Below are 15,102 nucleotides of genomic sequence, written 5' to 3'. Positions count from 1 at the left end.
TAAAAGTAAAAAAAAAAAGAAGCAAATGTTTTAAAAATAGAAAAAAAGACTGACCAGTAGAGTATATCGCTGTTACAAAAGATTTATTTCTTTTTTTGAAATAAATCAATAATTTTATTCAGCAAGGATGTGTTAAATTGATAAAAATTGATAGTAAAGGAGATTTATATTATTTGAAATATTTTTTTTTTTGTTGTTGAATAAATGCAGTTCTTCTGAGCCTTTTATTCCTCAGATATATTAGTGATCAGACCTGTGTCCAGCACTCGTAATGAATCCTCATCTGAGAATGATTTCTGAAGGATCATGATCACTGAAGACTGGAGGAACCATCCTGAACATTCAGCTCTGAGCACACAAATACATCAGCATTTAAAGCAGAATACACTGAAAAACTAATATCTTAAATTGTAATAATATATCACAATATTTAAAAAAAATCTGTATTTTGATTAAATAAACGCAGGCTTGATGAGCAGAAGAAACGTCTTTCAGAAACATGACAGATAGTGATGTGTCCAAACGCTTGACTTTTGCTTGTCTAGTAAATACTTCTTGTTTTAAGAATTTTTAGATGTTTGGACGAGAAACAAGACAAAAATACTGAGGAAGAAGAGCATTTTTTTTGCAGTGCAGTGAACTCGCTCTAACCAAACCAGACGTTTAACCTGAAATGAGGCTTTGTGGTTTCAGAAACGGGGCACTGTGTGTGTAATGAAGCAGAGAAGATGTGAACAGATTTCCTTTTCCACGCTTCAGTCGACTCCCTCCATCTGAGTTCATCTATTTCAAATCTCGACTGTAAGAGTTCCTTGAGCCACTAAAGCATCAGATACAGCACGTAATGTGTACAGTTCGCAATTCCCTGCAGCTTTTGGGCTCTTTCCGGGATTGATGTCGTGTCGGTTTGGGAGCACCGGTTCTCCTGAAGGTCAAAGGTCGACGCGACTCTCGTACGTGCTGGGGAAGCGAATACACACTTTAAACAGAAAGAGAGTCGAAGCTCTCACATCCTCACAGGTTCTTCAAAGTATTCTTTCGTTTGAAGCCACACGTCCCATCAGGACGCGTTCTCTTTCTTGCCCCTCCTATCAGTGATCCGCGGGTCAATGTATAAACAACCCAAACCCGGCCGACGCTTCAGATAACCCGCCGCAACTCAGACCGCACAAAAGAAAATATTGTAACGTTACCGTAGTAAATGCTCCCTGGCATAATATCCATTAATCCAGCCTGTGGAGGAGAAATGTTTCAGGCCCGGACGTGCAGTTCTTAAGGCGGCCCATCAGTCCATTTCAGCTTTAGATGCATATTATTGGTGAGCGCGATGTTTATGTTCATATTATTGATGAACACGATGTTTGTTTCGACCCTGTTGGAGAATTCATCAGCAGGTCAACGGAGAGAGAGACACTTTAGGAAATGTGTGCAAGCCCTTAGAAGCGCAAAGTCTCAAACTGTTCTTGTTCTGGATGCTGTATGATATAGCCACCTAGTGTTGTGTAATAAAGGCTTGATTTATTCATTTATTTAGCTTCATTTTCTTAACAACTAAGATGCTGCACGTGTTTATCAGTCTAATCGAAGTGTGTGTCTCTCCCCCGACTTTCCCAACAAAAATCCCGCCCTGGAATGTATACGAGAAAATTTGTTTTATGCACGGTTTTTCGCGTTCATATGATCAATCAATCAATCAACTTTATTTATATCGCGCTTTTACAATGACGATTGTTTCAAAGCAGCTTCACAGTGTTAAACAGGACAATACTGCAGCATAATTAGATTCGGATAGTTTATAGAATTATTTAAGATCTAATTAATTAATTTTATTTGTATATTTAGTTTAATAAGTTTGATCATAATGTTAGTGTCCCCAACTGAGCAAGCCAAGCCAAAGGCGACCAAAGGAACCGAAACTCCATCAGGGCATGATGGAGAAAAATAAACCTTAGAGAAACCAGACTCAGTGGAGGATTATTATTCTGGACACCTTACAGGTCAGAGGTCATATTAGAGCCGAATATTCAACATTTTGGGTATCACGCAAGAGACGGGTTTATTTAGGATGGCACGACGATTACACAAGAGTATGAATACATGAAGGATCGGAGTTATTGCGCCGGAGACGGGTTTATTATGCATGACGTGCCGGTGAGGCAAATTCAGAGGAGACACCATTTGACACGGCTCAGCAGACACTCCAGGATGAGCTGGTCATGTACAGGCGCAGGTCCACCATCCGATCCGGACAGGGCCCAGATCCGGGATAAACCTCGGGATAAACAGAGAGACTAACATTAGCGTAGATGTCACTCTTTTATGATGTAACGAGTACATCAGGTGTTATGGGAAGTGTTCCCGGTTCCGGCTGACCTAGTTAATGCAGCCTAACAATCAGTCAATTGATCTGAATAATGAAAGTTAAAAATGTTCTGTGTGTATGCCATAGTAAAGAGATGTGTTTTTAGTCTAGATTTAAACTGGCAGAGTGTGTCTGCTTCCCGAACAATGCTAGGAAGACTATTCCAGAGTTTAGGAGCTAAATAGGAAAAGGATCGACCGCCTGCAGTTGATTTAGATATTCTAGGTATGATCAACTGGCCAGAGTTTTGAGACCGCAGTAGACGTGATGGAGTATAATGTGTTAAGAGCTCGCTTAAGTACTGGAGCTAAACCATTTAGTGCTTTGAGTAATAAGCAAGATTTTAAAATGTCTGCGATGTTTAATAGGGAGCCAGTGCAGTGTTGACAGAACTGGACTAATATGATCATACTTCCTGGTTCTAGTAAGAACTCGAGCTGCTGCGTTTTGGACCAGCTGGAGTTTGTTTATTAAGCGAGCAGGGCAACCACCCAGTAGAGCATTACAATAATCGCCATGCTTCCTAATGATATCTCCCAGTGGAGCAGATACAGGGTGAAGAGCAGCGGTCCTAACACTGAGCCTTGCGGTACCCCAGACTGAACTTGTGATCGGTGTGACATCTCTTCATTTACTGCTACAAACTGATAACGGTCAGATAAGTGCGATTTAAACCATGCCAATGCAGTTCCACTAACGCCAACATAACTCGAGTCTATTCAGAAGAATATTGTGATCGATAGTATCGAATGCAGCGCTAAGATCGAGTAACACTAATAGAGAGACTCAACCACGATCAGATGATAAGAGTAAATCATTTGTAACTCTAATGAGAGCAGTCTCATTGCTATGATACGGTCTAACACACACACACACACACACACACACACACACACACACACACACACACACACACACACACACACACACACACACACACACACACACACACACACACACACAGTAACTCTAATGAGAGCAGTCTCAGTGCTATGATACGGTCTAACACACACACACACACACACACACACACACACACACACACACACACACACACACACACACACACACACACACACACACACACACACACACACACAGTAACTCTAATGAGAGCAGTCTCAGTGCTATGATACGGTCTAATTCCTGACAGGAAATCCTCACAGATAACATTTCTGTCTGAAAAGGATTATAGTTGTGAAGACACGGCCTTTTCTAGTATTGTTGATAGAAACGGTAGATTCGAGATTGGCCTGTAATTGACTAATTCTTTAGGATCAAGTTGCGTTTTTTTAATACGTGGTTGAATTTTAGCCAACTTAAAAGTTTTCTTTACATATGATAAGCACTTTATGGCGTATTATACGCTCGAACCCCATCCTACCCAAGAGCGTGTCATATACACGCCATAAAGTGCGTATCATGCACACCAAAACTTATTTTGGCGTATACATTCCATGAGATTGCACACTCGCATTACCACGTGATCGTGTTGGACATTACTGAGCTAGGCTATATGCGTTTAAAAAAGGATAGCCTATTAAAAAGGTACAATTGCTTTCAATTCATCGTGTTGGGAAACCCGGCATTCTGTCCTGCGTCATTTTTATTTCAAACAACCCCACCGACGCGACCCAAATATCATTAAAAATATTTTTGGATGACTCGTAACCGTGGATACCTGTGGACACCTGCTCGTTTTGGATCAACCCACGCATCACTGCCTCCTATCAACCAGGAATGGGCAAGAAAGAGCCGTCCTGAATGCCAGCCAATGAAAGGAGCCGTTTCTGGAGCTCACTGAGCTTCTGGCTCGCTGGGGTCCTTCTTCTCTCCGCTCCTGAAGACCTGCTCGTATGAGGGCGGAGGATGACTGCAGTAAGATGGAGGCGGAGGGAAGGAGCTCATCACATGTGCTGGTGGAGTCTGACCGGGGTAGGCGGAGGCCAGGGTCGTCGTCATGGCGCCGCAGGGGTCAACGAATCCTTGTATTCCCGGTTGCTGAGACACTGTGGGAGAAACATGGGATGAATTCATGTCAGGGTTTACTAGCGCTATACAATGTTAGTGGAATCGTGCAGAGGTGGACTGAGGTGTTACTACTAAATATATTTACTCGAGGGTTAGTTCAGCCAAAAGTGTAAATTGTGTGATTAATTCCAGAGGTGGACAAAGTACACAACTCTATTACTTGAGTAAAAGTACTACTGGTCTAATATTACTCCGTTACAAGTGAAAGTTGAAAAACAGATTTTTACTGGAGTAAAAGTACAGAAGTATTTGTTTTCAAAATTACTTAAGTATCAAAGTAAATGTCCTTCTTTATGTCGCCGCATTATTGTATTATAGTTGTATAAATGCACATTATGCCATCATGGTTTAAGCCAGTCAGTGACGCTCCATCTGACACACTAGCAGACGACTAACTTAAACTCATTTAAATACTTGTAGAAAAGTTACAAAGCTGCTGTCACTTTAAGGCCGAATGCACGGATCCAATACACTGATACACATCTGATATTCTCCAGCTTTACTCTTTTCTTTCTTCCAGATGTTTATATTTTTAATATTTTATAAGACATGCACCAAGTGAATGCCAACTAAACTAATATTGATTTTTTTTAAACTGAAACATACTTTGAAAGTATGGCTATGGGTGCACACACTTGTGCCAAAGAACCGTCTTCTTCCATTTTGCTATGAACTGATCAGTGTTTAAACAAAGTTAAGGGAAATGTATATGACTGGGAGTGATTCCTGATAGACTGTCTGAAACAACAACAACAACAAAAAAACCTTTTAAAGAAGGAAAAAATCATCCGCTGACTTTCAAAGCTGCGACAGAAACGACTTTCCACTTCGAGGACCTTGATAGAAATGTAGTGGAGTAAAGAGGACGATATTTGTCTTTCAGATGGAGTGAAGTTAAAGTCAGAAGATTACAGAAAAAATAATACTCCAGTAAAGCACAGAGACTCAAACAGTGAACTTAGTCCAGTACAGGACTCGAGTAAATGAGCTGAGCTACTGTCCAGCTATGATCAATTCCTCCTGTGGTTGTCCAGCCGTCAGACCTCCGCTCATCTTCACACACAGATGAAGATATTAGTGTTGAAATCCGATGGCTCAGAAAGGCCTTCATTGACACCAATGTCATTTCCTCTCTCAAGACCCATAAAGGCACTAAAGACGTCGTTACAAAGCCCATCTCACTACAGCGGCTCTACAATCATTGATGAAGAGGCCAGAATAGAGTTAGTGCGCAAAAACACTAAATAACGACTTATATAGTGATGGCCGATTTCAGAACAAAGCTTCGAACCGTTATGAGTCAGTGAATCGATTCATGATTCGAACCGTTATGAGTCAGTGAATCGATTCATGATTCGGATCGCGAGTCAAACTGCTGAAGTCACGAGACTTTGGCGATCCGAATCATGAATCGATTCACTGACTCATAACGGTTCGAAGCTTTGTTCTGAAATCGGCCATCACTATATGAGTCGTTATTTAGTTATTGAGTATTATTTTTTCTGTAATCTTCTGACTTTAACTTCACTCCATCTGAAAGACAAATATCGTCCTCTTTACTCCACTACATTTCTATCAAGGTCCTCGAAGTGGAAAGTCGTTTCTGTCGCAGCTTTGAAAGTCAGTGATGATTTTTTTCTTCTTTAAAAGGTGTTTGGGTTTTTGCAGAAAGCCTTTCAGGAATCACTCTTGTAGAGTCATGTGTAGTTTCCCAACATTATCTGAACACTGATCAGTTTATAGCCAAATGGAAGAAGACGGTTCCTCGGCACAGTTGGTGCACTCATGGCTATATTTAGAAAGTATGTTTTGGTTTTCTGATGCGATTAAAGATTAGTTTATTCAGTGCACTTGATGCATGTCTCATAAATTAAACATTTAAAAAATGTTAATGTCTGGGAGAAAGAGAAAATAGTTAAGAGAATATCAGATGTGTATCAGTGTATTGGATCCGTGCATTCGGCCTTAAAGTGACAGCAGCTTTATAGCTTTGTAACTTTTCTACAAGTATTTAAATGAGTTTAAGTTAGTCGTCTGCTAGTGTGTCAGATGGAGCGTCACTGACTGGCTTAAACCATGATGGCATAATGTGCATTTATACAACTATAATACAATAATGCGGCGACATAAAGAAGGACATTTACTTTTGATACTTAAGTACTTTTGAAAACAAATACTTCTGTACTTTTACTCCAGTAAAAATCTGTTTTTACAACTTTCACTTGTAACGGAGTAATATTTGACCAGCAGTGCTGTTACTCAAGTAATAGAGTTGTGTTGTGTGCTTTTACATTTCTACACAAATGCCACTATATTCTGAATCTAAAAATTAAACAGTATCAAAACAATAAGATGCATCTGAACGCCTACACATGTAAAATGTAATTAGTTGACTTAACTTAGGAAAACTGAGGAAACACATTGGCTTAAAATGTTCAAGTTAGCTCATCATTTTTGTACATTTGTAATATAAGTACTTAACTTTCAAAATTGAGTTATTAACACTCAGGTTTTCTAAGTACTTAATTTGCAACATTAAGTTACCAATACTTGTTTTTTTCCCCTGAGTTTTTAACCTGCAAAATTGAGTTACCAATACTTTGGTTTTTAACTTTATAAATTAAGTTAGCAATACTCAGGTTTTCTGGGATTATAACTTGCAAAATTGAGTTGCCAATACAATTTAATGTGATTTAAGTTGAAATGACTTAAATATCCAAGTTGATTGTACTTTAAGGAGCAACTGTTTTCTTCTGTGCCGAGCTTAAAGTTGGTTATGACAACTTTGTGAAGAGTTGAAAAACTGACTTAAGTATTGAGAAATGGGTCCTGGCGATAAATAAATAAATAAAATATGTTTTTTCTTCTCCAAAACCTTCACTCTCTCTGTTCCTCTCTGGTGAAATGAGCTGCCAACCTCTTCTGAAACCATCAAAACACTGAAGTCGCAGCTCTTCTGCATTCACTTACGGTTATCAATGAATGCACAAACTGCTGTTTATTTACCTGACGTGAATATTGTTGACAGCGGCGTCTGATATTAATGAGCTGAAGGGAATGCAGAGGAGGGCAAACGTCAGAACTCAATCCTGTCTAGAGTTAAAGGGAAGCGGTGTAGGCTGATGTATAATTATGCTGTTTTATGTAATACCTAATTTTAGAGCTTTATAACATGTTTACAGATGCAATTCATCACTCAGATTTACTGCAAGAAACTAGCCCTCTAACAACGACCCAGTCTCTTATTGACGCGAGGTAGGCTTTGTAACTTTAAATGGAGCTCAAGTGACCCATTTCATTTATTTTATTCCATTTAACTACGTCCTGTAAGAGAAACGAGAATATGCTTTTCATGCTCATTTGTCCTTGGACCCAAAGAATGGCATCCTTATTCAGATCTGCTATTTAATTTTCCACTCGAGTAGTGAATATAACGACTCATTTTCCCTCAGAACAGATACAAACTTTACAAAAGTGGCCTATTTTCCTAATACGTGGTTTAGCATGAAAGTATGCATATTGCCGATTGTACAGCAGTGTTTTACTCTCAGTCTATATAATCAGCTCTGAGGTTTTCAATAAGCCAAACGGGCTGTGTTTTTATGAAAACTGATGTCAACATCACCATATTACGTGGATCTGTTGCATGCTTTCTGATCATTTCTCAACTTGTGTATAAAAATGAATGTGAAACATTTCATAATAAAGTGTGCAGCATTTCATATAAATGTTTAAAATGTGCAATTATTACATTTTTTGACCACACTATTAAAGTATCACACATGCTGCATGAAACTGGTGTGACAGAATCATTCATCGGCCCTTGGTATCAAATATTATCAACTCATGTCTGGTTACTTTCATTTAAAAAATAAAGGTCTGAAATGAAAGACTGCTTTAGCTCTATTGACAAAAAACAAACAGATCAAATGCTGGACATCCTGCTTGCTGTTTTGATCATTTTGCATTATATTTTTCATTTTGTGCAATGTATTTTTTACGTCTTTTTAAATTTTGAAATCGCGCCAAATATATTTGGCAGGAATTTAATCCCATATGGCACTTTCAGCCCAACAGAGCACAAAAAAGGTCATTCTGACTTTATCTCACAATGGAATTACAAGAAATAAAGTCAGAATTGCAAAAAAAAAAAATGATAACGGAATATAAACTCCAAATTGTGAGTTATAAACTTGTAATTGGGAGAAATCAAGTCAGAATGGAAAGGGGAAAAATCTGACTTGTGAGATATAAACTCAAAATTGTCAAAAATATAGACAAAAGAAAAAAACTTGGAATTGTGAAAATTGTTGGAATTGAGAAAAAAACAAAACATTCCCTAGGCATACCTTTCAATTGTGATAAATAAAATGAGAATAGTAAAATATACAGTAATTATTCCGTGTCAGACAGTGCGCAGGAAGAGGAAATAACTCGACGCCCTTGATTTGCTGATAGGGACTCGGCTCATAACTAACAATGCGCTCGCTTCCGGAACAGGCCGTCCAGAAAACGCTTCCCTCCATCTATTGAGGACAGCCGTATGTTGGCAGCGGATTTGCTCACACACTAGAATGACTCATTTGCAATTTTCTGCTGCTTTGGCACAGAGACGAGGAAATAAATCAAGTGTGTGTGTGAAGTGCCAGCCCAGGCTCCGAGCGAGAGCCGACTGGTAATAACGGCCTGTTAGGGAGCCTAATAGAGAGGGAGGATGCGCTTATAAACCGGGGTTGGCTCAGAAAAAGGCCAAATTGTGAGGTAAGGGACATATTTTGTAGCAGCAACATCATAATCATAATCAATAAGGAAGAGATTTGTCCTGTCATAGCTCCTGAATACAACATCACTCAGGCTCTGTTCCAGATCCCAGTGGGACAATCCGAACCTCAGAGAGAGAGACACGACATGTGTAGCTATTTACGCACACACGCACGCACGCACGCACGCACGCACACACACACACACACACACACAACACGAGAACCACCAATGAGGGCTTTTGGGCACAGACGCCGATATTAGGGAGTACACTGCAAAAAACGCTTTTCTTACTCAGTATTTTTGTCTTAATGTCTTAAAATATCTACAAATTCTTACGTTAAGAAGTATTTACTAGACAAGCAAAAGTAATCGTCTTGTTTTGGGAGTAAATAACTCAAAATGAAGAGAGTTTTTGCTTAAAATAAGATAAATAATCTGCCAATGGGGTGAGAAAAATAATCTTAATTCAAACAGAAAACAAGATTATTTTTCTCACCCCATTGGCAGATTATTTATCTTATTTTAGGGGTTACATTGGTTGCCTTCCCGGCCATAAGTGACCGGACACCTAAAAATTAAACTTCCTCCACCCCGGTAAAACCAATGCAATTTATTTTTCTTCAATTATATTTTTTTTCTTTTTAATTTTGTATTTTGAGATGATTTGATGGTATTTTTTAACATTTATGCAATAATTATTGTCTATTTTTGCCATTTAAAATTATTAAAAAACATTTTTTTTTAATTTATTTAACTTTTTTTTTAATTGCAGTATTTTAATAAAATAGGTTAAAATAGAGACTAGGCCTTCAAAAAAAATATTTGAAGGCAGATTAGCGCCCTCTTTTGGAATTATTTAAGAAATTATGCAACCATGGGTGTAATCCACTAGAGGTCTCTATGGAGGGGCTTGTGAATTCCCAAGTTCACTTTTCAACACATTTAATAAATTTGTTTAGCTGGATTTGAATAAATATATAAAAATAATCAAATACTATTTTTATATTATTACTTTTTTTAGAAATGGTGATTTTTTTCCTGTGAATTTGTGTTTTTGCAGATTTCCCATTCATTTCTTATGGCAAGTGGGAGTATTTTTTTTTACAACCACTTAGCATGCTCGAATCATGCCCTCAATTTTTTTGTGTGTTTACATAACTAATGTTAGAAAAGTCACCAAGTTTCATGTCATTCTGACGAAGATGTAATTTTTAATAATTCTAAATGTGGTTCATAGGTTCAGTTTTTCATGGGTGTGTGCGTGTGTGTGAGTGGATGTGTCAATATCACACTCCTGATGTTTTAGAGTGTCATCCCTATACTGCTGTGTACTTTTTTTCAGCATTGTGGCCGATTTGTAGATTGTACACATTCATTTCCTATGGTCGGTCATATATGACCGAAGACAATGAACGTTACTTTTTTTTTAATGACCAATTAGCATGCTCGAATCATGACCCCAATTTTTTTGTGTGTTTACATACCTAATGCTAAAAAAGTCACCAAGTTTCATATCATTCTGATGAAGCTGGGATTTTTAAAATTTTAAAACAGAAAAATTTTCGGTCAGAAATGACCGAAGAGCACCAGAGGGTTAAAACAAGACAATTACTTTTGCTTGTCTAGTAAATGCGTCTTGTTTTAAGAATTTTTAGATGTTTGGACGAGAAACAAGACAAAAATACTGAGGAAGAAGAGCATTTTTTGAAAAAGTTTTGATAGTTTATAATTATTACATTAGTGTATTATTACACTGTGACGTCTTTAAATCTACTGTACAACAGTGATATATTCCTCAAGTAACACCAAACTTTTATTTTGACGGGTTGCTGTGAATACCTTTGAGTTTCTGTGTGTTTATGACATGACGGTATAGTTTTTTTCTCAAATTAAACGGTAAAATGCTGATGAAGTGACTCTCAGAGCGGCTCTGGAGATGAAGTTCATGTGTTTATGTCCTCGTATGAGATGGAAACACACGATTGTCACGCGTCTGTGATCTTGCTTTGATGTGATTGGCCATGCCAGGAGTTCTGTCTGGCAACAAGAGCACTAATTCACTGATTGGAGGACATTTACAAAAGGCGGTCCTTTTCGCCTCGTCTGTTGCTTTTTGCTGATTCAAATCATGATGAGGACTTTTTCAGTGTGTGCATCTTAAATTCGGTAAGTAAAAATGTGTAAGTTACTAAACCTAACAGTAATATGTGAACTAACTTATAACTAACCAGATTGACTTTATTTCTGTTTCAATGAAAATAATAGTTTCGTTTAAAGTCACCATGATGGAGATCAGTGTGTGTGTCAGCGATAGTCTTTATGCTGTTTAATATTCACATACATTAGTCTGTACAGGTCCACGGAGTTTAAGAGGTTTTAAATTGTTACAGAATTTTCATTTTAAAGTGAACTATGCCTTTAAATTAGATTAGAGCTGGGCGCCGCCATCTTGCGAGCGAGTCATCGCGAGTCACTCCCGGATAACAGAAAATGGGCAAAAAGGCGGGACGTGGGCGGAGCTTAAGTGACGAAATGACTATAGACAGCGGATAAATGGCTAACCACGCCCTTAATTATGCAGAACTTTAAGGCTTTAAATAACATAAATGAATGAGTTATACAAAAATTCACCTCCTCACAGTCGTCATGAAGGGCAAAATTAGCCGTATAAACCAAAAACACAATTTGTCCCAGACTGTAAACATGTTTTTTTCCACTGTAAAGTTGGGCATTTTAACATGAGGCTCAATGAGATTCTGCTCCTTCTGGAGCCGCTCTAGTGGCCAGTGGAGGAACTGCAGTTTACATTACTTCAGTATCAGCTTCAGGAGAGATCACAGAGATCACGGAGAGTCTGGCTCATTTCTGGGACGGATCAAACCTTCAGCTTGTGTGATGGAGCCTCACCTGGCGAGCTGATTGGCTGTCTGGTGAAGGACACGTTGAAGGCGGGATCATCGCTGAGCGGAGACGGATACATCCGCCGGCGAATGAAGAAGCCTGCACCGCAGCAGAAGAGCACACCCATCATCAGCAGCAGCCTATCAGAGCCAGAGGAGCACACAACCATCCAATCACATTATGATGATGAGGATGATGATGATATACACTTTATTGTCAGACAAGTCTGACATTTTCTTGTACAACAGCATCTATGTTCACAACAACCCACATACATTATACATCGACATACACTTACTCCAGCTTCTCCATACTGTGAATTTCTACCCAAGTGATTAAGGCTGCGTTCACACTTGTAGTTTGGTTCATTAGGTCCGGACCAAAAAATAAAAACAAAACATATAGTCCTGGTCCGCTTATCGTTCACACTGGCATTTAGAGGAGCGAACCTAAAGTTAGCGAACTAGGGAGGGGTGGGCTTCAGTGTGTGATTGAAGGTCTAGTGCGGCTTGCCTGCCTGGCTGTGCATTAGGGATGAAATGCATAACAGATGCTACAAAAATGTATACTGGCCAGTGGAAACATTGATGCCAATACAGAACTAAATAAAACAGTAGAAAAGCGTTTCTTACCAGAAGTACCAAAGCCTCTGGATGGACAGGGCTCTCACGCAGCAGCGCGTCCCACAGCAGTCCTCGTACGAGCGGCATCTGTGGAGGACAGACAGATCATTCACAACACAACCTGCTGACGCCAGAGCCCACATCACGGAAAACATGAACAAGGACAAATAAAAATGAGGAAACTGGGATGAAATCATCAGGGGTGAAAAGCATGAGAATCCGATCTGATCAAAGAATATCTCGAATATCTCGTGTGTAAACGTAGCAGAGGCGGACAGTAGTGGAGTATTTTTACTCTCTACTCAAGTACATTTATAAGAATATACTTTATCAGTGTTTTTCTTTGGAAAACTTTTACTTCATTACATTCCAAAGCATAATACATAATGTCATACTTACTGCACTACATTGCATAAATAAAAGTTGTTGTTTTCTAATGTTTAATACTTAATTACACTAAAAATGTTGTACTTTCTTACTTTGAAACTGAATAATTTCACTTGAGTAAAAGAGCGCCATTTCAAGGTTTTATATTAAATTTATATTATATTTCCCTCAAATCGTCAATGTGCTGATTTCACCCTGTGCTACAAGATACACTCATCGTGAACTCTTCTGTCAGAAGTCGATTCAAAATTGAGCTTGTGTGTGTATAATAGCTATGTCTCATTTCGTTAAATTTCGAAGGCTGCGCCCTCCGGAGGACACGTCCTGTGTAGGATGCAGTATACGGAGTGTCCTCAATCAGAATTAAACGAGACGTCCTTCGTAGGACACACAGGCAGGAAGTATCTTGTTGCTATGCCAACAAGTTCAGTCTTGTTGCGCTCTCACGCCAGTTATATGAATGAAAATTATTTATATCTTGAAAATGACTATGAAATGTTTCTTGTCTTGACAGCAATGTACTGTTCTAAACGTTTAAAATGCACTAAACAGTTGAAACCCTGTTTACCACAACTATCTGTTTGAGGTAATAGAGCTTAAAAAAAAAGAAAAAAAAGCTTGAACTACTTATTTTAAACACCACACCTACGCTCGCATGTATATCTGGCGGTGGTGCCGTTTTTTCATCTAATATATTTTTTTAAAAATGACGGTTGTTAACGGAGACGCAAAGAATTGTGGGTTATCTCCAGCCGTGAAGGCTGCACCTCAGTACACTCCAAATTCCTGTGAAAGAAGGACGCATTTGAAGGTCGCGTTTGGAGCGTCCTACTCACTTTTTTGAAATGAGACGGCCTTATGACGTATGCACCTCCGGAGGACGCAGCCTTCTGAAATGAGACAGCTAATGTGTGAGATCCTGAGACGAGGCGCTGAGCTTCAGTCCGGTGTGAGATCCTGAGACGCGGCGCTGAGCTTCAGTCCGGTGTGAGATCCTGAGACGCGGCGCTGAGCTTCAGTCCGGTGTGAGATCCTGAGACGCGGCGCTGAGCTTCAGTCCGGTGTGAGATCCTGAGACACGGCGCTGAGCTTCAGTCCGGTGTGAGATCCTGAGACACGGCGCTGAGCTTCAGTCCGGTGTGAGATCCTGAGACGCGGCGCTGAGCTTCAGTCCGGTGTGAGATCCTGAGACGCGGCGCTGAGCTTCAGTCCGGTGTGAGATCCTGAGACACGGCGCTGAGCTTCAGTCCGGTGTGAGATCCTGAGACACGGCGCTGAGCTTCAGTCCGGTGTGAGATCCTGAGACACGGCGCTGAGCTTCAGTCCGGTGTGAGATCCTGAGACACGGCGCTGAGCTTCAGTCCGGTGTGAGATCCTGAGACGCGGCGCTGAGCTTCAGTCCGGTGTGAGATCCTGAGACGCGGCGCTGAGCTTCAGTCCGGTGTGAGATCCTGAGACACGGCGCTGAGCTTCAGTCCGGTGTGAGATCCTGAGACGCGGCGCTGAGCTTCAGTCCGGTGTGAGATCCTGAGACGCGGCGCTGAGCTTCAGTCCGGTGTGAGATCCTGAGACGCGGCGCTGAGCTTCAGTCCGGTGTGAGATCCTGAGACGCGGCGCTGAGCTTCAGTCCGGTGTGAGATACCTGAGACGCGGCGCTGAGCTTCAGTCCGGTGTGAGATCCTGAGGCGCGGGGCTGAGCTTCAGTCCGGTGTGAGATCCTGAGACGCGGCGCTGAGCTTCAGTCCGGTGTGAGATCCTGAGACGCGGCGCTGAGCTTCAGTCCGGTGTGAGATCCTGAGACACGGCGCTGAGCTGCAGTCCGGTGTGAGATCCTGAGACACGGCGCTGAGCTTCAGTCCGGTGTGAGATCCTGAGACACGGCGCTGAGCTTCAGTCCGGTGTGAGATCCTGAGACGCGGCGCTGAGCTTCAGTCCGGTGTGAGATCCTGAGACACGCCGCTGAGCTTCAGTCCGGTGTGAGATCCTGAGACACGGCGCTGAGCTTCAGTCTGGTGTGAGATCCTGAGACACGGC

The 15,102-nt window shown here is 40.5% G+C and overlaps 1 protein-coding gene across 1 annotated transcript in view; it reads right to left on the bottom strand.

Annotated features, from left to right (window-relative positions):
* Positions 1 to 480: 480 nt before the first annotated feature.
* vopp1b (VOPP1 WW domain binding protein b) overlaps positions 481 to 15,102 on the bottom strand; it is a 64,456-nt gene continuing 49,834 nt past the window's right edge. Inside the window, exons 3-5 of the mRNA XM_067434611.1 lie at positions 12,691 to 12,768; positions 12,065 to 12,198; positions 481 to 4,371 (exon numbers count right to left, since the gene is read on the bottom strand). Of these exons, the coding sequence (XP_067290712.1) occupies positions 4,160 to 4,371; positions 12,065 to 12,198; positions 12,691 to 12,768 (424 nt within the window). The 3' untranslated portion in view covers positions 481 to 4,159. The remainder of the gene's footprint in view (positions 4,372 to 12,064; positions 12,199 to 12,690; positions 12,769 to 15,102) is intronic.

The sequence above is a fragment of the Pseudorasbora parva genome, chromosome 24, assembly GCF_024679245.1.
Source record: "Pseudorasbora parva isolate DD20220531a chromosome 24, ASM2467924v1, whole genome shotgun sequence".
Lineage (NCBI taxonomy): Eukaryota > Metazoa > Chordata > Actinopteri > Cypriniformes > Gobionidae > Pseudorasbora > Pseudorasbora parva.
This window is presented reverse-complemented; position numbering and strand designations above follow the sequence as displayed.